The 25260-nt window shown below is 39.9% G+C and overlaps 1 protein-coding gene across 14 annotated transcripts in view; it reads left to right on the top strand.

The window, feature by feature from the left end:
* Positions 1 to 25260, top strand: part of APBB2 (amyloid beta precursor protein binding family B member 2) — a 200741-nt gene that overhangs the window by 113210 nt on the left and 62271 nt on the right. For 8 of the 14 annotated variants that reach the window (XM_075499973.1, XM_075499972.1, XM_075499971.1 and 5 more), the window contains 4 exons: positions 17608 to 17816; positions 22912 to 22974; positions 23404 to 23489; positions 23602 to 23662. In XM_075499973.1, coding sequence (XP_075356088.1) covers positions 17608 to 17816; positions 22912 to 22974; positions 23404 to 23489; positions 23602 to 23662 — 419 coding nt within the window. The remainder of the gene's footprint in view (positions 1 to 17607; positions 17817 to 22911; positions 22975 to 23403; positions 23490 to 23601; positions 23663 to 25260) is intronic. The other 6 variants (XM_075499974.1, XM_075499979.1, XM_075499981.1 and 3 more) reach the window with 3 other exon arrangements.

The following is a 25260-nucleotide window of genomic DNA, read 5'->3' as shown; positions in this document are numbered from 1 at the left end:
ACTGAGAATTCATTATCAGTGCAGAAACAGTGAATTTCTAACTAGCATCTCACATCCAGTATGTTGCTGTCATTTCTCCTTTCTATTTCTGAATTTTTCCGGAATGCAAATAATATAAGGGAAGCAAGACTGTAAACATTTACTGCCATAAGAGCTCTTTTGAACTGTAATAATTGTCATATGTAAAAGCTTGTAGTTTAAGCGGTATTAATTACCTCTCAAGAGCAGTTAGCTCTGCAGTAATCACTAGATGAAATCTGCTTTTAGTTACTGATCTTTGTGGTAGTTTGAATATGTTCCCCTTTCCTTATTCATAAAGATATTTAAGCCTGACAGATGTATTTGCCTGTAAAGAAATTTTTATCTATTAGATGGCTCTGTACAATTTAGTATAAAAGTAGTAACATCTTCCTTCTAGATACATGTTAATATAAAATTGAAGGTGACATGTGTAAGGATAATAATATTCAGTCCCATAACTCCTGCATTGCTGTTGTCATATGAGGTTATTGTGTATCTCAGGGTAGGAAACTGTGTAGCTTTGTGCTTATCAGAACAAATTTATTGTGAATTTTCATTCTGAGAATATATATATCCCTTAGAGGAAGCTTGGATATATCGGTTTGAGGGTTCTCATATCAGATGTGGCTTTTTCATCTGACCCAGTATAATTGTTGTGGTTACTTTTATCGAAGTCTTTCATTAATGTTGTTAATTCCAGTGTTTCCAATGCAAACTAATATACTGACTGGAAGCTAGAGCTCACTTTTACAAGAGTTACAGAGGCTACAGTTCCAATTTTTACATCACCAGATAGCACATCAGCTTGTGAGAATGGCTGTATGCAGCAGAACTTAAGGCTCATGTAGTTCTTTATGGGTCACCTCTGACAGTGGTCAGTAGCAGAAACTTATGGGAGCAATAAAAACAAAACCAGGGCTAGCTAGCATAAAGTGGTCCTCCCCTTATTATATCTTTTTCACTTTCAGCAGTTGGTGGTTTTAGGGCTTTCAGACTTGGTATGTCATTCATGTTATCTTCTTTAATTGCTCCTGATAGACTTTTCTAACATGAATTTATTTAATCATTTTTGGTCTCATTTGTATTTCTGGCATCCACAACATCCTGTGACCATAAGCTCCATAATTTAATCATGTGTTATATGAAGAAGTACTTCCCTTTGTTATAAAATTGCTCTCCAGTAATTTCATTAGGTGCCCATTGCTTTTCTGTTATAGGAAGCAGTAAATAACAGTGAATGATCGTTTCCTTTCCATCCTTGCCTTCTTCCCACCATTCATGATTTTACAGATTTCTGTGACATCCTTCCCTCCTCCCTGTCATTCCTTTTCCAAGCTCAAGAGTCTTACTACACTCAATGTCTCTGCCAGCAGAAGTAGTTTCATCTATCTTTGTCTTTTCCAGTTCCGCTACATCCATTTTTATAATAAGGCACATGGAAGTGCATGTGCTAGTCCTGTGATAGTTCAGCTCTACATTAAAACAGTAGGCATAAGGGGTTTTGTCTTGATCTTAGTTCCTAACATACAACTTTTTCAACTGCCAGTGAGTACCAAGCTGCTATTTTCAAAGAACTCAGTGACCTTGATCCTTCCAGAGTGGCAAAAGGTAATTAATTGCCTGCCATTGTATATGAGGATTTTAAGTGGCAGATCAGAAGAGTAACAGTAAAGGAACTTTAAGAAATTAATAAAAACGAGGAGATGGATATCTGTGTGGTGAAGGAAAGTGAAGGCTGTGCATTAGAAAAACAGCTCTTGAAACCATGTGTGTCTTAATCCTGTAGGACCTATTTGCAGTCTTTTGTTTTTGCACAGCAACAATGGTAAATATAAATCTAGAAAGGGAATTCTTCTCAGTCTATGTAACTGTGGTTTTCCCGCTTTCCAAGACCACCTGCAGCTCTTTGCATGTCCACAAATTGTTATGTTTTCACCAAAGATTAGATGTTACTTTCAGCTGCGGGAAGGACCATGCTGTTGCTTGTGCATCTCTTCTTTTACTGTTTGTGACAACTTGTGATGACAGTCAGCTGTGTCTTTTCCATAGTGCTAATAGATCTCGATGGCTTGTAGTACATTGTTTCCTGGAGATCTTTTGTGTATTGCTTTACTGTGCTTTGGCATGTTTACATTCTTACCAAGCAGGTGTTTGTTTTGAGGGAGATTCTAGCTCAGGTTTCACAATAAAGGAAACTTTTGAAGTTGTTATATTCTGGGCATATGCAGCTTTAAGGAGAGTTTGTCCTCAAGTTTTCAAAGCAAGTAGCTATTTTGCTAATATACTTTGAATTGAAGGCGGTGCTAATTGCAAGTGAAATTCTGTTGTGGTTCTGCAGAATTGTAAAATTAATCCCTCCCTTTTTCTCTTTCAAATGCTTGTCCAGCATAGGACTCCAGTTGTTGTTAGGTTTGTTTCTGGCTACTGTTTGCTAAGTTAGACTTACCAGGATGATTGGTGACACAGTTATTTTTCTGAATTTTCTTCTAATTCTTGTTAGTTGTTGTGTCAGAGATACCATTTCTGTCTCCTTAAACGCAGATTTCTGTTCTTCAGTTATGTGTGTAAATCCATCTCTGTGAAAAATAAATACAGAATTTTAGTGCTGGAGTGCCATGAAGTAGATATGAGAATGAAAATAATGATATTTCTAATGCTAGATGGATGCTTTCAAAGATGATTAACATCTCTGAGTTTGCTTAATACCAAAAGCTATCTGGATGGTATGAATAAAGATATAATAGAAAGTTATACCAATGTAGCGATGTGAAATACTTAAAATTCTGGGCTATGAGAGCCCCCTGTGTGCTATCAGCATGCTTCCCTCTCCCACAGGGAGTGAAATACAACCAGCTCCCCTGACACCTGCATCTGCTGTCAGAAGCCCCTGTTCATAAAGCCTTCTCATTGTAGATGCTATACGTTGCATTTCATATATGGCTCTATGTGTTGTGCAGGAGAAGACTTAATTCAACTGCTGCAAGATTACTTTTGAAAAGGTTAAAGTTTTGTTGGTTGGTTGGTTGTTTTTTTTTTTTTTTTTTTTAAAGTCTCAAAGCTTGAAGGCTGAGAAGTGGAGCTGAGTTCACATCTTACAAGGCCTCAACACAGCCTTTAGCTGCCTGATGTGCCTGAGCTTCTCCCTTAACATCTTTCTTTGCAGGCGAACTGTAGGCCCTGAGGGCCAACGCGTTGCTTCCTATGCTTGTGCAATATTTCATGCTTATGAACCTCTAACGGTAAAAGAAGATTTTCGCCATAACAACTTCTTCTTCCTTCCTTTCAGTACTGTAGCAACATGAAATGAATTTGAACATGGGAAAACATTAGGTCTTCGGCTATAAAATAAAGGAGCCTTCAGTTTGTTCTCTAATGCACATTTGACTACAGCTTTAAAGTGGCAAACTAATCCATTATATAGATCGTTAAAAGTAACATTCTGGCTTTTACTGATAGTACTAAACTGACTAAATTGGGTAGGAATTACTTTTTTTGCTACATCAGGAAGAGCAGCCCTTTGTGTGGGAGAAGGGGACTGCGGTACGTGGACATAGCGGAGGATGGTGGCTGGTCTCTGTCTGTGCACCTTGATCTTGTTGTTGGTGTTTGGGTGCAGGGAGCCTGGGGGAGTACACATAGCCTGGGCATGACTCCGGGCAATGCATCTCAGACCTCTCTTCCTACCTCTGCCTGGCTTTGGTTAAAACAGGGCTCACACTCTGCTGCCTCACAAGGTTGGTGTGAAGATACAGTCATCATTTTCATGGTGTCCTAGAGCATCTGCCACACTGTGTGTGGAGCCATGTGTCTGCAGGTTTTGCTTTTTCTTGAAGCACAACGTTTAATTTCAGAGAGTAACTCAGTTGTAATTCAATTTTATGTTCTGTTTTCATTGAATCATTAAATTCAGAAAAAGGTTTTTCTAATGCATTTGCACAGTGCTGTAAATGAAGCTGTCAAAGAAAAGCAATTTTAGTCAAGCCACCATTTGAATTGTATGTCTGTACCACTGGCCAACTTCACTGGCTTTTAATTAGCCAGTCATATGCACAAAACTCACTATGGAGCATTTCTATAATATTTCAGACTATATCAATATATTTATGCAGTACATTCTCCAGAGGAGTAGAGTCCTTCCTTTCTCTACATTGTTCTCTCCTGAAGTCAGTAGGCTTCATCATATTTTAGATGAAGAAAATTATCATTTGCCCAGTACCTGACTTTTTATGCAAATTTTTTTTCTGCAGTTCCTATTCTAAAGGGAGAAGAAAATAGTGCCTGCTAGTCAGATTCCTTCCTCCATGCTCTAGCTTACTGCTTCTGCCGTTGAGATTAGAGAGACATTCAGTAACATCACCAAATTTAAACTATTGAGGCTCTTTCTATTCCTCAGTTGAAACAAATCTGGTAGAAAGTGTGGAGTCCAAGCCTGTTGCTGTTCTTTAGTACCGGGACTTGATGGCAAGTGTATCGTAGCTAAGTAAGGGAGTAAGTTCTGTCCATCTGTCTCTCATGGCATGTGTCTGGTTAAGTAGCACCAGCTACTAGCAGAAGGTCTAAGGGAGACGGGACCCACTAGTGTCTACAGCCAGTCCCAGGAAAGTGGAGAGTTGCAGGTCAAGAGATACTGAACTCTGTAATGTTTGATGCTTGTCAAACAGAGTTTTACTTGGAAATAGAGAATTATGGTGCAGCAGTTCCTGTGTGGAGAGTTGAGGCTATTGAGGTGACCGTACGGCTGTATGCTGTACATTGGCGCAGCGTCTTCTCCTGCTCTGCATGCATCTTGCATCTTGAAGTCAGAAGGACATCTGTGTTTAACTGCTTTTTGTGTCAGAATTTATAGATTGAATCTTTCTGTTTTGTGTGATTATTCCAGATTATATTTGTTCATTGCTCGAAATGAAATTGCTAATGGTCTCTTCTGTGGATGGTTTGACACTAACATATAGATTCACTTTGAGGCGACAGGAGAATCAGGCTCCATATTTTAGTAGAGAAATACATAAATTCAGAGCTGCCACCAAACTGATTTTCGCCATTTTTCTGCCAAATGGTCGGCTGCTGTGCAGTGTGCCTACCAGTGCGACAGTGCACGTGCAGGCTTTGCTGTGTGAGTCCAGCAGTCCCCTGGCTGAGATGGCAGTTTATTCTTTAGATCAGACAAAACCCTCCTTCTAAAACAATACAAAGTAGTTAAATAGGGTATGAACCCACAACACAAGATCATGTGCCGCAGTCCTGCTCTCTGTGGGGAAGGGCATGGGAAGAAGAGATACCATGCCAAAAAAATATCAGTAAAGCAGATGCAGATTGCTGCTGGACTGTTTTAGCCCTGAAAGCAAACTCACAAGGCCACTTTTAGTGATTTGCTGATGAGGAAGAAGATACTGCTCTGGATGAATTATTTGTTGCTTAGAGTCCTCCATGGTGAGGAGGTCCCTTGGGGTGCGGTCCCACAATGCACGGTCACCATAGATTTAGAGGTAGAGGTAGACTCTGTATTAGATTATTATTTTTAAGTAAAAGCTTTTGCCACCTAGTGGAAAGAATAGAGAACTAGCATTTTAAATAAGCAAGAAACCCACTAATACTGGTCATATACAAAGTGTATATGGAGTAACTCACTTGCTAGAACAGTAGCAAATTATTCTGATTTCCTGTGGAAATTAGATGGTAGAAATCTTCCAAGGTAATGGTGCATTTTGTTCACATAGTATTTGAGGCTGTATCTCATTCAAGCACAAAGTTGGTGAACAGGGCATTCATTTGTATGCTGCTCTCACTTGTTTGGGACTCCTTTTCATTCCATTGTGGAGGGTACCTGCCTGCTCTTATCTGGATCCTGGGCTTGGCCAGTATGCTTTGAATGCCTCTGTGGTGGCTCACTCCCCCCACCAGTGGGATAGGGAAGAGAATTGGAAGGGCAAAAGTGAGAAAAACTCATGAGTCAAGATAAAGACAGCTTAGTAAGTGAAAGAAAAAAAAATATAAAAACTAAGTCATGCAAACACAATCACTGACCACCTCCTGCCAGCAGACCGATGCCCAGCCAGTCTCTGGCTGGGGGCAGAGTGAGAAACAGAGGAGGTCTTGGCCCTATGCAAGCACTGCTTAGCAACAGCTAAACTACTGGTGTGTTTTCAACATTTGTTTTGGTCACAGATCTAAAACACAGCACCTTAATGCTGCTACGAAGAAAGATTAACTTCATCCTAACCAGATCCAGTACAGCCTGTTAGTTGCCCAACTCTCCTAATGTTCATCAGCCCCCTAATCAAGAGATGGAGATCTCGTCACACAGTAAAGTTTGTGCAAGATAAAGGATGTGCCTCCACTACAGCACTTTCAGGTAGCGATTCATCAGCCTTTGCTCCAGCTAAGGTGGTCCTTCCTCTGTGTCCGCCATTTCATGTTGCCACCAGTGCTCCGCCATTTCTGGTTGCCACCAGAAGCAGCCACCCTCCTCCAGGTGGGACGGGTCTTCCTAGAGCCTGGCTTCTTCCTGGTCCACAGCTTCTGCCACGACAGCCCCCTTGAGGCAGCAGTTCAGGTCACCTCCAAGTCTTCCTTCCTTCCTTTGCCAGACTCTGCTTGTTTCGTGGCTGGATGGTTTTGGTTGGTGATCAGGCTTGTCCTCTTGTTCTTACCTATTTTTGGCCCATTTTCCAGGAAGGAACACATGGACCTTTCCTCACAGTCCTCCTGCAGTACTTCCCCTGCTGCTGCTGCTATTAGTATCAACTCCTGTAAACACAAGCTGTGGTGCTGGTTTCTCACAGCTTCACCTCTGGGCCTCAGGCTGTGTTGCCCCTGAGCAGACACCTTGCAGAGCCCTGAAATTCTCCCACTTAAGCAGGATGGGTAGTACCATCCTGAGTACTTGTCCAGGGCTGTCATCAACAGTTCTTCTGAACTTCTCTCCTGAAGTCACTTGCCCTTGTTTTTCTTTGGTTATTGTGCTAGTACTTTGGTTCTTACGTGAACAGCTTGGGGTTTGGTGGTTGAAAGGGCGAAGAAGCCAGGACATCAAAACAAGTGGATTTAGTGTTGTGATTTTTTTTTCCTGAATGTTGACAAATCTGCTTTCCTCTCTCTTCCTTAAGATTAGTCATCTCTGCTTGAATGCCTTGTATGCTTGTATACTCATGATTTATACAGCGGGACGAAGATCACATCATATGAAAAAAAAAGTACAGGCGATTCATCCTAAGCTTCCTTAGGATTTTTAAGAAGTCAGTCTTTTCTGATTATGGTTTATGTTACAGGTGATCCAAACGGCAATTCATCTTGGCACAGATTGTGTCTGGTTACATGTATGCCTGTAAATTCCACATTTCAGCACTTTTTCCTGGAACCAGTTTGAGAATCTTCCTCTCCCTGAATGCATGCGGCTGGTTCAGCGATTCTGCAAGGAGGACGACAGGGTTGTCATGACAACCAGTTGCATGCTGTGAGAAAAGATGATGCCAAATGACCAGCTTCTGGCTGTTTATCACTCCTCGTTGAGTAATGTTCCCCAAATTAGACAGGCTTGTCTGATTTATAATTACTTGTCCTAGTGGCTTGCATTTTTGCTGCATTTGTTTCTGAGATAGCACTCATGCTTCTTGCAACGATGCTCAGGCAAGACTACCTGCTGACCGTCTTTGTTGTGAATTATGAGGGTAGGTGGTACTGTCAATTATGCTGTAGCGCATGCGGAGTGAGGAGAAAATTTGTCTTTGGGGTCTTTTTTTGTTAAATCTGAGCAACTTAAACTTGCACGTTGAGCCCCCCACTACAGGAAGTAAACGGGATGAAAACATTCAGGGCCTATGTTCTTTCTATTGTGCTGTTCAATGGAGAGTGCCTCTTTAATTTTGTTTGCCTTCACTCATTAATACAAGATGTCTTCCCCTCCCTTCCAATGCCTGCCTTGATCTTCAGTGTGCATATGGGGAGGGGGAGGAATGTGCTCCCTTTAGGATCAAATCCTGGATCTGCTGAAGTCATTGGCATCTTCTCAAGAAGCCTAAGTTTATGTGGCTTTCTTTTCCTTTGGTTTTGCTTTTATTTAGGCCCAGAAGGCAGAAGGAAAACATTTTTATTTCAAGATTTTGGAAGTTCAGAAGAGGAAAAAACACTTTCCCCTATCCCTTTCCTTTTTAATAAAAGCTTTTGATCCTCCTGTCTTCCCAGTTCCTTTCTTGTGCTTCCCTTTGTGTGCCCAGAAGGACGGCATCTATAACGCGTATGTGATATTGTGGGCCAGCTCTTTCATTATGCTTCATCCCAGCAACGAAGAAAGCCATCAGATTTGAAGCTAGTGGTTTCCCATTGCTGCCCAAACACTAGGACAACATGTTGTTGGATCCTGTCGCCATCCCATTCTTTGCAATTTTTGGCATAAGAATCTTTGGTGCAGATCTCTTATTTACAAACAAGGCACTTCTGAGTTTGAATTCCTTCATTTACATTGCACACCCACTGCTGGAATGTGGGCAATGGGAGGGCCAGAGACTGACAAGTGGATTTACAGATTTATTACTGGCCAGATTACTTTTTTAGATTTGGAACATGTCCCTGTTTGGACCATCATGCTTCTAGCCTGGACAGTGAACACTCCTTTTCAGTTAACTTTTCACTGTGGAAATGTACTTTTGAGCTGGTGGTAGATAATCAAAGGCTGATTCAAATCCTGTGTTTGGACGGTAGCCCTTTTCTTCAGAGGATCTTTGCAGGAGACAAATTGTTACAAAACAGTCCTAAGGATTGAGATAACTAAGCTAGGAGTACAAAAAAGTGAGTTCTCTCATCTTTATCTCTGTAGAGTATGGGTATTTTCTTTCCTAACCTGTTTAGATAATTTAGATCAAGTGCTCACAAGTGTTGTTGAGCCTTGCAGACAGGTGGTCTCACTTGGTCATTCTACCACCATGCAGTGGAAGGAGTCCTCCTTAGCTGGAAAGACTGACTGAAAATCAGGCTCCACTCCAGTGGAGCTGCATTTGCATCAGCCAGAGACTGCTGCTGCTTCCACACAGGGGAAATGAGGCCTGTATGTGGAAATGAATCCCTTAAAAAGCAGAGCACATACATCCCTTTAATGATGCAATGATACCTCTCAGATTTCCGTGAATATATTTTCTGTCTTAGTATGAATCTACCTTGGTTCTCTTTCCCAGTTTTCCAAAAAAATGCTTTCGAAATGGAGTAAAGCAGTTAAAATTGTCCTGTGACATAGGTTATGTTACTATGCACCTCCCAGGTACAGAATTTCCAGCACTGTGATGGCTCTATATAGCGCTTTTACAGTCTCTGTTTTGAAGTCACGTATGCTGCCAACCTTGAGCCCTTTGGGACTGCAGTTCCTCCTATTCAAGAGTACTCTTCTCGGCCATAATTTGATGCCTCAGCCATGCTGGTTGGTGGGATTCGTTTTTACCTAAAGAAGAGCTGTGCATCCAAAATTAGACCCGTCACCTTGCCTAAGAGTATTTTGTTCAGGAAGCAGGTCTGCTTGGCCTTTAGTGAACTAGGTTTGAGGCTCTGGTTCCCTCATGCACAAGGACCTAAGCAGAGAGGCACTGACAGTTCAGTCTCTGTCCCCAGCACCTTGCTTATTCATCACCACCAAGTCCTCTTTGAAGTGGAGAGAACACCTAGTTGCTGCTTTTATCCAGTTTTGTTTAGTTTATCTAAATGAAAGCAGAAAGTGTTTATTACAGTCTATTTTAAATTATGTTTTTTGTTCCCATACAGTTTCCTTGCTGGTGCATTTTTCCTTGAGGTGTCTATTCCTGAGGTATCTAGCTTTTCTTTCTGTCACGTAAGGTGATCTTTTTCTTCCAGTCCTAAGTAACGTGTAAATATGTTAGTCATCTTCCACTACCTTTCACTTCCACTTTCACTTCCACATCTTCCACTACCTTCACCTTTCACTACAGAAAGGGCAGGAGCTGGATTATATTCCTTCTGGACAGGAGTGTTGAGATTTTTTATTGAAATGATATGGTATATTTCTGGTCTTTATCAAAAAAAGATCTTGGTTTATTTAATTTAGCACAACCACAATGTCATACAGTCAGATTTTAGTACTGTACTGGTGATAAACCAACTTATGACAATGGTGGGTGGAGTATTTGGCTTGCTTAACGCTGATAAATAGAGACTTTGCTAAGGATGATAGAGGTGGTGCTTTACTAGATAGCACAGTTTGGTCCATAAGAAATCAAGCATCTTGCTAATATTTATCCATTCCACCTTTGTTATAGCACCAGGTCAACCTTAATAGAACATTTTACTTTGGTGTAGTTCTTTCTAAAAAAGATGAGTAATTTTTGTCTCAAGACATTAACGCAACTTACTCTAAAATATATTGTGCTGTACCTTTGCATTCCTGCTCTTCCAGAACGTGCCTCCAGAGCTCCTGCCATTTTCTTTCCATCTGTATTTGTTTCTAAATTACTGCCTTTGGTCTACAGTGAAAGGGATTTCTAGCTGCGCCTGCAGAAGAAAGCCTGAACTAGTTAAAAGCTGCTTCAGCTTCGTGGCAGTTAGTCTCTCTAATTATGAAATATCCACAAATTACACCAACAGAGAACCGTGCCGACACAGTCGGGAATGGGAGCTGGAAAGCTGCATTGCGTTTAGATACAGGGCGTACTGTTTCCATCTGTTGTGATGCCACCGATACGACCTGCGTGCAGTGAGTGTTGACCTTGCCTTACACAGGATGCCTGTTATGAGGGAACAGTTTGTGGCATCGCAAAATGATGGAAAAATAAATAGTATCCATTTACTGCACGAGTTTGCTCTGAAAGATCCTGCTGAATGCTGTAGTTTCATTTTCTATTTAATTGCACAAGGGCTAAAGAGTGATTCATAATGGCAGCAATTTGATTACTATCCTTTCCCCTGAAACAGCAATAAAATAAATGATAAAAATACTAGTTTTGCCAAAGAGCTTGGTCACCAATTACATGTGCTCTTCAGTGAATTATTTATATTCTTTATCACTATCTCTTTTCAATATCGTAACACTGTTTTCCTAGATCAGCCTCAGATAGTAAAATAATTTGAACTTGAAATAAAAATGTAATTACTAAAATTTCTAATTATTATGCCAAACCTAGCTACAGCATAGAATTTATCACTGCTCTATGTCAGGTAATTGGCAGAGGCTGACATTTGGAGAAGGGAGTTACAAACAGCAATATATTACATTATATTGGCTTTATCCAATCTTTAGAATACAAAATGTGTTCACAAAGCTCTCCTAGCCAGAATTATCAGTTAAATATGGCTGTGTTTATGGTTTTATGGAGGTACATCTCTGTTGCTAGTTTTTTCCAAAGAGTGAATTAATAGTTTCATTTTGTGTAACAGACTTCATTTTTCCAGTATTTTTGAAGTTTTAACTGCTCTCCTCAGTTATAGTGATACTAGGATGAAGGCTGTTTTCATTTTTTTCTATTACAGGCTCTGTGTTTCAACCATTCAGACAAAAACTTAGACACAAGCATTTATTTCTGAGTGAAACTTGACCAGACAGTTTCAGCAAGTGGGAATCTCTTCGGACTGTTTTACTACTTTGTACATTTATTAAAAATGGAAACAACTATTATACTTTTTAAAAAAAAAAATTATTTGGTACTTTTCTAAAGCCTTGCTGGCTTTTTGTGAGTTAGTTCTTTCTCTTTATTTTAATTTTTAAAGAAAAATTACTAACATAAATTCCTCGTTTAGTTTTAAAAGGGAATGGTAAGGCATTGCAGGCACTGCCGTCCCCTTGGGCTCTCACTTCTGATTATTTCATTTTTTTCATCATTTTCCCATTCTTTAAAAAATGTTCCTATCATCAGCGTGTTGCCAAGTCTCTGAAGAGATGAAGCAGAGGATGCGTGGTGGGGTGCGGCAAACGGATTCCTCTCTCTGAGCTCTGCAGAGACAAGTGCCAAAGGTTTTCGGGGAGCAGCCCTGTGTTCTGTCATGTTGGACCCCGTAAGAAGGGACTGTGGTGCCGACTGTAAGCAAGCTTTAGGCAGAGGGGAAGGATCTGCTTTCCCGAGGGACTTGGCAGGTCCTGGTGGAGGGAGGAAAGCCCAGTGCAGTCTGCTCTGTGTTTTTCAGTTTTCCTCAAATGAAGTTAGCTTCTCATCTTAAATCACATCTTTCATGTTTTTACGTAATCTTCCATTTTAGTCCTCAAAATCTTCTACCATGTTTCTTTTACTGTAATGTTTTTTCGCCAGAATTGTCCTGTGCTTCCCTAATGACATCCCCATGAACCCCTGTTCAGCTGGTTTTGGGATCTTCCCCTGTATGGACAAGGCTTTAGTCTTCTGTCTTTAGTGAGGCAAAAGTCCCAACTGAAAAATACCAGTCCTCTCTCTGCGACCTGTCCTTTCACGTGAATCTGCCTGCAGAAGACCAGCTGTGAACTTCTAATATGTTGACCTTTAAGCTGGTAGGGCTGATTTCAGAAGTTGGGTGGTGACAGCTCACACTTATCTTAGGCAGATTTCCAGGTAGCGGCTTGCCGATGAGGGCTTGCCGGCATGTCCGTGCCAGTGTGGGCGGATCTAGGATGAGAGTTGGCCTGCCTTGCTAGTGACAGCTCTCATGCACCCTGTGTTCAGACAGGGATAGAAAGTGAGGTGAAGGATCAGCTGGAAGCTGACTGCCCAGTCTCCTGTGATGAAGACTTTGGACTTAATCTCCGGAGTGTGTGTAGGCAGTGGAGCCACCCTGTTCAGTAAGGTCTTTCTCCAGAAAAAGAGTCGGCTTTCAAAGGTCTGCAGTGCTGTGTGAATCTGCATGATGCCTGGGTAAAGATATACCTCATTCCTGTGCAGAGTTTTGAATCGGTTACATCTTAAAATAGTTTTTCCACTGATAAGAATTTGAGTCTGTCTTTCTGTAGAAAGACAAGTTATACAGATAATATGAATCCAAGTTTCCTAAAGAAACCCAGTGTTTGCTTTCTCGTACAGCTTAGCTACAGTGGCTCTCTCTTATTCTAGTTCAGTATCGTTTTTCTTACTCCTGTTGCTTTATGCATTTTATTTAAGAAATGTCTCACAGTATAGCCTTTTAGGAGATCATGGTTTACTGTAATACACATGGTAGGTAAACCAACCCCAATACAAAAGGATACATTCTTTTTGTGCTCTACATGCTCTAAATTTCTGTAGTAAGCCATGCTTTCCAATTATCACAGCAACAATACTTTCAAAACCAGAAGCTTTATGAGCAACCATATGGTCCTGGTTCGTTGACCTTTCACCAACAAACAAGCAAAGAAGACCACAGAAAAGGCCAGGAGATGCCAGGTAGAACTCACCTCCTGGGAATGACTGGGAGGGATTTGGAGAAAACTGTTACAACTGACTGTTGTAAATCCTCTGCCAGTCAGGAAGCATGTAGGGCTTAGTCATCCATAGACTGAAAGGGACCATTTCCATGCAATGTTTTTACCTCCAAAATCTTGCAGACATAAGAAAAGTTCTTGATTTCAGTTGAAGAAGTCCAGTGTGTTCAGTTCTATTTCCTCTTGCGTTTGTTGCATGCAAGTTGTTTGATGCCGTGTCAACAGAATTGGATTGATGTACAGATACCTGCTTCTTTTCTCCCCCATCTTGTGGCTGTCACTTTTACAATAAGATTGAGATTGAAAAGGCCATTGAATGTAACAGGATATATATATCAGTGTGGTGCCTTCATTTTGTTCTGGGCTCCAAACGCTTCTCTGATAAGGGACCATTCTTACAGTGGCCCATGCAACCAAAAGTAGACACTTTGACTCAATGTCATGCCATTGAACAGTTTCTTTCAAATTCAGAGGAGAATTATTTTACTACCTGCAATTCCATATTTGAATAATGAAAAGCCATTGGTGTCCTGCAGTAGGTCTCTGATGCTGCAAGCACATTAATCTGTCCTGTCAGCTTTTGTATGTTGACTCTTACTTTTATCTTTCTTGTGCTGTATCTCTTGTGGTTTAACCTGGCAGGCAGCTAAACCACACACAGCTGCTCACTCACTCCCCCCACCTCAGTGGGATGGGGGAGAGAAGGGGGGGGGGGGGGGGGGGGCAAGATTCATGGGTTGAGATAAAGGCAGTTTAACAGGACAGAAAAGGAAGGGAAAATAATAATAATGATGATAAAAGAATATACCAAATAAGTGATCCACAATGCAGTTTCTCACCACCAACTGACCAATGCCCAGCCAGTCCCTGAGCAGTGGCCCCCTGGCCAGCTTTCCCCCAGTTTCTATACTGAGCATGACATCATATGGTATGGAATAGCCCTTCGGCTAGTTTGGGTCAGCTGTCCTGGCTGTGCCCCCTCCCAGCTTCTTGTGCATCTCCAGCCTTCTCAGTCAGTAGAGCAGGAGAAGCTGAAAAGTCCTTGATATAGTGTAAGTACTACTTAGCAACAACTCAACCATCAGTGTGTTATCAACATTATTGTCATACTAAATCCAAAACACAGCACTATACCAGCTACTAGGAAGAAAATTAACTCCATCCCAGCCAAAACCAGGACAATGGTTCATTACCTTTGACTTGCACACCAAGTGCTTTCATCTGTTAGAAGAGTCAGCAAACTGGGGGGGGGTTCCTACTGGTTCATGCCAGTAAGAAATCACAGCCTGTGAAAACGTTATCCCTGACAGTCTGTCTGATGCTGAGGCGTGTTCACAAATGGGATGGGACACACACACACGTTTTATTTTTTCAAGTAGGTTTGCATAGCTAACATGGGGAATGGTGTTTCAGTCTGAACACGCGAGATCTGGCTCTGTCCTGTTCAGATGGTCTGAGGTCAGTACCTCTGCACAGGGAGTACGTGCATCTCACACACAGGTGTCAATCATAGTTGTTTTGTCTGGAAAATACAGCTCTTTGAAAGTCCTGAGCTATATTAATTGAAAAGCAATCTGAAGTTTAATTCCTCTTTTATCTCAGACTATATGCAAACGTATTTTGGTGTATTTTTTACTAGTGGATAAGTTTTCAAATTAAATTAATATTACTCGGCTAGGTGATATTTTCTTATCCCAGAGTGCTCCCAGCTGTTTTACATTATTTCCTTCCAAGTATTCATTCATGTACGAGGTAACTTCTTCTCTTCTAACTAAATGTTGCAGAAATGTTGTTGTTTTAAGTCTCTAGGTTAACAATTTTCTTTCTGCTGTGAGTTTTGTCTGCTTTTACTTAAAAGTCATTTCTGTTTAGGTCTGTCTGGTACTGCATGTCATTACAACAATAAATAACAGTATGCTGGTTCCTTTGCATCTCTGGTTGATTGGTTTGAAAGGAGTAATTTAATGTAGCCATAGCATAACACTTTGCTAACTGTATATTTAAATACGTGTGTACATATACGTATGTATGTATAGCAAGGACAGAAGCAGTGCCTATCTTAAAGTGAAGAGAATAACATTTCATGTGCTGGCAATGTTGAAGTATGGTTGTTTAATACTATAAACTGTATGAACCTGAACTGATCTGAAGCTTTGCCTCCCTGCATAATAAAAGCTTATTATTTTCCTATTCCAGCAAGCTTTGAAAGGCCCAATATGTAAGTTTTATGAATATGGACATTATTGTGATATTTGGGTGTTTTACAAACCAGTTATTTAAACTTACCCATGTGTATCTGGACTTGCAGATGTTGCCATGCATACTTCATGATGATCACTCCATGATCTAAAACGTGATGTTTAGATATTTGATCTTTCCACGTCACCTTTTGCATGGTGTGGTCAAATTATTGAAAGTGTTTTGCTTTTGTTCTGCTTTTATCTTCCTTTTATATGGTTGAGAAGAATGCAGCTTACTTGTTCGGTTGGAAAATGAAAATGGGCAAGGTTGAAGATGAATGGGCTTTAAAACATGTAAAACCTTGGAGTCAGGAACTACATACACTTGAATGTAGTAGAGGCTATAACGGAGGACATTTAGACATGGGTGTTTAGAATACTTGGGAATTTCTGGGACTGATCATATGAATGTTGCTGATTTCAGATATTGGGCCATGGGTGAGGCTTATTATTGAATTTAAGTGTAATGATATTGTCTAGTTTTTCTTCTGCAGAATTTGCTCAGATTACTCCTTAAGTGGTAAATCAGTAACTTAAGAACTCTAAGTGGCTCTGGGGAAGAAATAGTCTGGTTTGTGCCATGGAGTGTAAGAGTTATTTCAAGTTATGCTGTTTGTGCGTGTATGTATGTATGCGCGTAATTGTGGGTAGCAGAAATGAGAGCGATTCAGAAATAAGCAACCATGGTGAAACACCTAGTAAGAGGCTTGACGATAGACTAACAAGAAATTTTAATTTAAAAAAGAGATTAAGAAGAGCAATATAACAGCAGTTTATTCATCTGTTGTCCAGTGAAGGTGTTTTGAGGACTGTCTTTGAAGGTTGGAAACAAGTTGCCAGACGAGGTGAGCCATGGCTCATTGGTATGGTGCTTCTTTTATTCTTGGGGTTTTTTCTTGCTAGCTCAGTTCACTGTGCTGGTGTCAGCCTTCATCATGTCTGCTCAAGTGCTGGTGGAAACGTCAGTGCGGGAGGTTACTTGTTTCTCCCTGCAGCTTGACGGTCCTTGGAGTAGACCATAGCAGCTGGTTGATAGCACGTACCATAATGACACCACCAAAGCAGGTTAGCTGGGAAGTTAGAAGAGCACTGGCTCCCTTCCCAGCCTCTGGAAAGCATGTATCCAGCAGAAGGTAACTGCCCCTGCTGGGGTACAGCTGGTTTGCACATAGGTGATGCCCCTGCCTTTCTAAAAAGCACTGCATGCTCTCCACCGGTGAAATCTCCTCTATGCATCTGTAATCCAAGGTAAATCTAGGAATATGTCTAACTACAATATGAATTGCTGGCACATTCTTAAGTTAGTAGGAGGTATATCAGTAGAGCCAGTATTTCATCTCTGTGTTGGCACTGTGGATGAGGTTTGATTTTTTTTCCCTACCCCATTATAAAGCCAACTGAAAACAGTTTTGTTTGTGACAATCGGGGTGTGTGTAAAATGATCGCTCAGTTCTTTTGTTCTCATCGTTTTGAACAAGCAGTCTTTTAGATGTTGTAAGTAAACCCAATGCAGGTTGTTTGACTGGTGTGTGGGGGGGTCTGTTTTGATAAGCTGACTTTGATTAGCAGAAATATATGCTCTGCTACCATGCATTGAGAAGGGAAGGAGCTGTGATGAAGAGGATAGAGTACACCACAACTCCAAATTTTTCTTTATATGCTGTGATTTAATGTACTTGAAGCTAAACCTTATTAGAGGAGCTAGTTTATCTGATGGTATTAGATAGCTGCCGTATTAGAATAGCTCTTTGGCAAGTAGTGTATTTTTTTCCTCTCTTTATCGGCCAAGTTAAACGGCTTTGTCACCTTATTTTGAGCCTCAATAATTCAGTATGTTTTTCTGGTGTTCATTTACACAGGAACTGTACAACAGCAGTACCAGCTGTGCATCACTTGCATCAGGGGCAGACCCATGGAAGAACTGTTAGTAACATTGATTAATTTTCTTCTTTTTTTTCTTTTTCTTTTTTTTTTTTTCTGTTCTGTTCCCAGCAGATATATGGAGTGATCATTCATTTCAGACAGACCCAGACTTACCACCTGGCTGGAAGAAAATCAATGACATTGCTGGGATCTACTACTGGCACATACCAACAGGAACAACTCAATGGCAACGTCCCGTGTCTATCCCAACAGATCTCCAGGGCTCACGGAAAGGATCGCTTGGTTCCATTACTCCATCTCCTACTCCAGAAACTGAGGTAACATGCTGTGTCTTCTTGTGGGCTGCATACTGTAAAGAAAATTGAAATAACTATCTGAACTTCCAGGTTTAACTGTTAGCTAAACTGAGCTTTAGAATATGGGGCCTGATAATATCCCAAAGTGTAGCTATTTGTTGATAATACGTTGTAAGTATCTATTTTCTATGTGCATTTTCTGATGGCTGTGCCTCATGAAACATCCTAAACTTTGGATGTGTAGGATGAAATCAGACGTATCTCAAACAAATTAGACAGCCAATGCCTGATTAATGTGAAACTACTGCAGTTCTGTAGCATGTGCTGAAGCGTTGCTGCATTATATGGATACAGGATACATAAAATTTTTGCACATTATAGCAGTCTTTTGGCTGGACTTTTTGTTTGCATCTTCTTTCTTTTTGGTTCACTTGGTAGGAGTATCACACAAAGACATATGAGTCTTCATTTGAGACACTAGTTCCTTTACAGGGTAGTTTCTATTGAATAAACATCAAGTATTCTCAAGTGTAAATCTTTTAACGTTCTGCCAGTAGAACATATCTGCACAAGTGGATCACTGTGTTGCAGCCAGTCTTTAATTAGAAACAGAAAGAAATGCACTCTCTCTTTCACATGTATTGAAAGAGCAATATGTGATACTGCCTTTTAAAATAATCCTTTCAGGCACAATCCAGGGGGTTGATTGATGTCATATAAGTAGAAAAATAAAATAAATTATCGGAAAGAAGAGTATGCTTCAAAAAATGCAATCACTTTGTTTTGGTGTGCTGGGAGGACTTCTATGGAATGAAATACTAATATAAAATAAAATTGTTTTGAAATGAATTCTTTTTCATACTAACTTTTCAGAAGGTGGTCCATGGTTTTATGAAACAAAGGGAAGTCTTTGTACTAGCTTTGAGTTTTGGATCAGGCAATCCTTAGGTTTTATTTATTCATATTTTTAAAAATGTATTTAGATATGACATTTCTTCTGTTCTTGATTTTGTTGACATATGCACCAAAATAACTTAAATGAAAGTTAAGAGGAGTTAAGGACATTCAAGTATGTATTACCATCTTGACCCTGAAACTTTTGTCCTGTATAGGCTTAAACATGTACATTCTTGTTCATTATTTTAGAAAGATTGCTCCCACATGTTCATAAATGCTACTCATAAGGTTTGCAAACTTGACCACAATATTTCAGTTATAGTTTACATCAGTCAAGTTCCTGTGGAATGTACTGTGCACCAAGCACGCTGGAAATTATTTCTGAGAGGGTTCATGGGGAAAGAACAGCAATAGTTATCATTCAGCTAGAAAACAAGAAAAAAAAATCCAGAAATGCTGAATGTAAAGTGCTGCACGCACTTGCAGTATAAATTCTTGTAATGTACACGTGAGTGATGTAACTTCACCATTAAGTATTTTTCTTACTCTAAAATATGGAGAACAGGGCTTTAATTAGTAAGTTATAGACATCTTTCACAAAAAAGCAGAAATCAGTATGGTTGGTAAATTGGAGAGAGAAAATGCGTATATTCATTTCAAATAATTTTTTTTTACCTCTATTTAAAATGTCTTTACAATGAAAATTTCAGACCCACTGGTAATGTGGCAGATGTACCTTTAACCTTTCACAATTTTGTTTGCTTTAAATGAAGAATAGTTTGTGATTATAAGTAGTGATCATTAATTCTCAGCAGCTTCATGGAGAATATGAAATGTATGAATTATAACAGCATAGATTTTAATACAGTGTAGATTTATTAAATAAGGCATTTGAGGAGTCATTCTAAAATGCCACTTATGTGAGTACGTAGTATGCTCATCTAAGTTTTCATATGGCAGTTCTAATTCAGCAAGGAATTTGGTCCGGCAAAGATTTATCCATATACAGTTCTGTGGCAGCATTCAAGACTATATACTGTAGTGTAAGAAATGATACAGAAAATAAGCAAGTTTCCAAAATTTGTATTAGTATGATATTATATGGGTATTTGAATTGTAGGTATAGACGAAAGCATTTGTCTTTTGAAGGTTTCTGCATTCATTGATAAGCATCTTACATACCATTATTTAAACAATACTGATTTTTTGACTCAGTGGTTGTTAAGATAGCAATACAATACCAGCAGGCTTACAGTAATGGAGTTCAAAACAAGAGTGTGAATTGGGCTTGGGACTTTGTGCACTGCCAGATTCTGAAACTGCTACATAGAAGGGGCGTAGCTGGAGCTATAATGATAACTGTTAGGAAAAGTCTTGCATTTCTTGAAACCACAGATGTTGAGCTTTATTAAGAGGGAACTGGAGGAAGAATCCTTTGGGATTCAGCTGGTTCTGAGCAGAACCCTGCTACAGAGCAGTAAGAGGGAAATAAGCCATGGTGTGGAGTTAAGAGATAGAGGTAGGTAATGAAATAATTTGTAATCTAGATTTAACAGTGTCAGCTGTCATGAATCTTTGGTTTTTCATCTCTCGTAATCAATACTTGCCAGCACCTAATCATCTCCAGGTCACTTGCAGGTGATATTGGTTTCAGTCCCTCTTCCCTGCACTGCAGCCTACCCAAAATGCTCCCCCTCTCCCTCCCTGTGAAGGATTAACCTGGACATCTGTGATACAGTCAATCTGACACTTCATAAAAGATGTGGAATTCAATCTAGAATAGGGGCTCCCAAACGCCTTTATCCCAGCACTACCATTGGCAGCAGCAGTTGTGGTGGACAGCTTCCAGCTCCAAGTTGGACCATGTGTGAGCTGTGTACTGCTGGTTCCCTCATTGCTGTTTGGAAGCCTGTGCTCCGAGATAATCTGGTTTGGGAGGGCTGGTTTAGCTCATTCCCATGTGCTGGAATTTGTATTGCTTTCTTCTGAAAAGGTTGGGGGATATATAGGTTTTAGGCAGATGAAAGAGTATAATCTAGGATTGAAGACTGGCATGGGTAGCATTTCATATCTGTCCCAATAGGCTTCTGTGAGTCCATAAAAAATACTTTTATCTTTATCACATTTGTCTGTGAAGCATCATGTGCTAGTCTTGAGATGAGTTTATTTGGGCTCTTTCAGCTTTTAAGTGTGTCAAATAAACATTTCAAAACACGTTTTTTTCCCCCAGAGTAATGCCTTTTTACCCTTTGTCTTGTTTCCTCCTTTTTTTTTTCCTTCTTTTTTTAAAATTATTTTGTGTCCCTGTCTCTTAAATGATGTGTTATACAGAAGCTTTGCTTCATTTGATAGAATGTGGCTCACAGCTGAGGGCAGTCAACAAAGAACAGATCAAGTCAGCCATTTTTATGTTGTAGCTTACTCTGGATACTCAGCATAAAGAAAAGCAGTTACTTACTATTGTTGAACAGAGAATCAGAAAAAAATGAGTAGGGAGGAATGATGCTGTAATGCATACAAATGGCAGAAAGGGTTTTAAAAAGGAAAAAATGCAAAAACGTCTTACTTTTGCACAGGCTGCAAGGCAATTTTTCTTTCACAAGATAATCAGTAAATTTCAATCCAAAGCAATTATGGGTTAAGCATTATGCAAAAATCCTGCAGATTTAACAAAAATGCTAATAAATGCTAAATATGAATAACCTGGAACATTCCTTCTCTTCCTCCCCCTCAAAAGCATGAAAATGTATTTTGGTTTTGCACAGCTGATTAAATTTGACTTAGTTTTAGATAGCTCTTTTCTCCTGTGTGTTCCCAAATGACTTCCTTTGTGAATCCTCATCTTTTGTAACGTTCTCTTCCAAATTTTAGAGATTTTGCTGCCTCTTTCCCGTTTCCTGTGCAGAGAAAAAGCCGTAGGGTTTAATTTTCCATAAGAGCTTCTTTGAAATCATGGCAGAATTTGGTGACGGTAGTTGTCTTCTTGTAGCCTGACTGATCCCAGGCCTGGATCACCTCTAGAAGTTCTTCTGTGGGTAACATAACCTCTAGCAGCTAATAATTAAAGAGGAGGGGCTTAGTAGGAAAAGCGAACAACTCAATTCAAAGGCATGTTCGGGAAGAATTACTCCTGGGAGTTGTTTCTCACAAATAATTCCTCCAGTGGGGATGTACTGAGAACACTTCTGAGGTGAGAGGTCCACCCTGCAAATTAATGCATTGGGCCATATTAATAGGTTACACTTCATCTTGGGGCTGAAGCTGGACAACCCAGGAGAGCTCATCTTAAAAGGGGCCACTGATTACGGGAATACTTGATTTGGTGAAGCTACAAAGAGGTGGCTCTGAATATCTCAGCAACCAGATCTCCTGTCCCACCTGGCTGTTGCTCAGGACTGTGGGATTTCTGTCCTTGTGGGGAAGAGGAGAGGGGCAACTCCAACATCAGCTGCTCCTCCCAGGCTTTACAGAGAAGGATGAACCTCACCTTGCTGTAGTGGTAAATGCACTGCTACTTGCTTGATTGTACCAGTGAACTCCTCTGAAAATTTTGAGAAACTTGAATGGAAAATGAGAGGGTGGGTGGTTTGTGTGGTGGTTTTTTTCTTTTGTTCTGTTTTTTAAAAAAGCTGCTAGACTTCACAAAACTACTTTTTCAGCAAGAAATCTCTCTGCACTCCTTACTAATCCTCCTTCCCTTCGCTGTCCTTTTCTTGTGCTTTCTCTCTAGAAATATTTGATTTTTACCTTGTATGTATCTTATCCTTGTATATATCATTGTGTTTCAGTATTTCTACTTCTAATAGTGTTAGGGTCTTTTAACAAAAGTGCCAATCAAATGGAAATCCTAATGTTTCCCCTTAATTGCTGTTTATCAAAGGCTGTAGCAGCTGTGGCCAACATTCATATTCAGATTCATTTTGCTTGCTTTTAATATCATAGTTAAAGAGTAATTTCATTGTCTGTTCCTAATTTATATTAACTTTCCTTGTTTCAATCATTTGTTTTGGTAAGTAACTGTTAGAGGCTTGTCTTCTCTTCCCTTTCCTCCAAATGCCATGGTATAGTGGAGTAATTAGTTGAAGTTTGAGGTGATCTGTTCCCTAACCCATCCTGTAAATATCAATGCTAACAACAGTGTCTTGTGTTTTTTTTCTTTTTCTTTCTTTTTTTTTTTTTATCAATGTGCTTCTTCCTGTGTGAATAATTATGTGTCTAGAAACAGCCATGGAGTGATTTTGCTGTACTGAATGGGGGAAAGATTAATAGTGACATTTGGAAGGCAAGTATATTGTCAGATTTTAGAACCTTTAATACTATTACCCTTGTTTTTTGCATGGCAGTGGCTGTTTTTTTCCCCTTTTATTTTTCCATGAATGTCATTCATAACCTAGGCCGAAGTGAATGGGGGTACTGCTAGGGATGTCTAGCTCACAAACATGCTGCCTTTTCTGATCTTTCCACTTGGGATGGATTCAGTCTAAACTATAGCAGGGCAACTGCCATGATGTAACAAATAAGATGCCTGCACTGAATGAAATGCAGCTTGAGAATATATGCATGCCTCTTTTCAACTTCAGCCAGAAATACTATCGCTTCTTTGCAGGGAGGATTTAATTTCCCTTTGAAATAAGAAATAACATGGTGGTATACTTAATACTATATTAATAGCACTTAATACTATACTAATAGCACTGCCTTCTATCTCTAGGATCTGCATGCAGCCACTGTGAACCCAGACCCAAGTCTGAAGGAGTTTGAAGGAGCAACGTTACGCTATGCGTCTTTGAAGCTCAGGTACAATGACTTCAGAAGTCTCCATTGAATGACCAGCTCCATTTTGTGCTGTGCTGTAATTTTTATATGATTTTAAGATTGATTTTTGTCCTTTTTTTTTTTTCTGTAACAGAAATGGTCCACAATCTGATGATGATGATTCTTGTAGCATCAACAGTGATCCAGAAGCCAAGGTCTGTAGGAACATCCACAATGGGATAACAATTAAAAATTTGCAATTTTAAGCATAACTTGCAAGGTGCAGAATGTCTCCTAGGTTTTGAAATTAACTGTTCTCCTCCTCTTGGCACAATGTAGATTGACCATGCAATACTAATTCCATCAAAGGAATTTGCAGATTTAAAGCTTCATTCAATTTGTTCAGGAAAGTGTGACTTATTTTAAAATCACGTAAGCCAAGAAATTGAATGTTACAGCTCAAGATTCTACTGTTCAACTGGAATAACTGATCCCTTGCACAACTAAGCAAGTTTTCTGTCCTGAGTGAGAGAGGGCTCTGTTGTTTGTCATGGCTGGATAGCTTCCTGGGGCATTTGGTGACAGAATTTGCTCTTTATTCTCAAGTTTGTCCCTTTTTTAAGTACTCTTCCTTGTTTATGTGGCTGCTTGAACTTGCAGCTAGTAACAAGCAAGTTACTTTTTAGAACAAGGAACTTTGTATTTTAGAGCAGAGAATGTAACCTAGTTTGAGCATAAAATTTATAGAGAAAAATGAGACCATTATGTGAACAAGCACCATAATTAAATCGAAGCCTTAACTGTTGTAATCTAAGGTTTTGAGGAGAAAGAAGCAGCAGAAGGTTTTGAATGCTTGTATACATATCTCCAGATTTGTCTTGTTGATGGGTTTGCCTTGTGCTTGCATCCATTTTCAAGGATGTATGTGAATATCTGTAATTGTAAATCCAAGTAATTTAAATAAGTGTTTTGGCTGTGCCATACACCTGCAGTGACTGACAGGATCAGAAGCTACTTAAATGCAGGAAGACAGTATGTAACAGAGTTAATAATTATAATAGCATTAATGATATATTTTAGGAGAGAAAACAGACTGATCAGGGTACTTAAACTTCTTTGTCATCTTGATTATTTGGCTTGTGATGTTTAAATCAGATGTGAATGAATGTGTTTTGCTTGGCAGGCTGGCAGTTAAAAAGCAAGGGTTTCAGCTGTGCTTGTTACAATGACAAGCAGTAAATTCTGAGCACAGTAAATGGAGTTGGAGGAGTGATGAGCATTAGGTACCAGTCCTCAGAACCAGAAAGCTGTTGCTTTCAAGATAAGGCTTACTGTATGGAAAGCATTATAGGGAGGCAGTATTTTGATATGTCTGACTCTTTCCCAGGTGATTTGCACTGGGTGGAATTAGGAGCCCTTCCTGTATGGAGAACCATGGCAGTATTTGTGTGGGTGAATAACTCATGTGTCATCATCTCCCTTCCCTCTCTGGCTTGCTGTTTAAATGTCAACATTTATGGAACTGATACCCATCTGGTGTCAGCGAAATGGGTCAATGCCAAAAGCTTGTCCTCTTTTGTCTATCACAGCTGGTTTTGTCTCTCCTGTTTAGGCAAAACCTTGCTGATGACATTTAAATGGGTAATCAAAACTGAGCACTGAAACATTCACAGAAGTGGCTGAGAGGAGCAAGACAAGAAATAGATGAGAAACTATACATGTTTGGGTGGTTGTTTGTTTTTTGTTTTTTTTAAATCACTTGAGTCAAAGCACCTTACCTGCCGTCTGTCACTGCCTGATGGGGCCGTTGTGC

This window comes from Mycteria americana, chromosome 4 (assembly GCF_035582795.1).
Source record: "Mycteria americana isolate JAX WOST 10 ecotype Jacksonville Zoo and Gardens chromosome 4, USCA_MyAme_1.0, whole genome shotgun sequence".
NCBI classification, from domain to species: domain Eukaryota; kingdom Metazoa; phylum Chordata; class Aves; order Ciconiiformes; family Ciconiidae; genus Mycteria; species Mycteria americana.
Note: the sequence above shows the minus strand (reverse complement) of the source record. Positions and strands in the feature narration are given on the sequence as shown.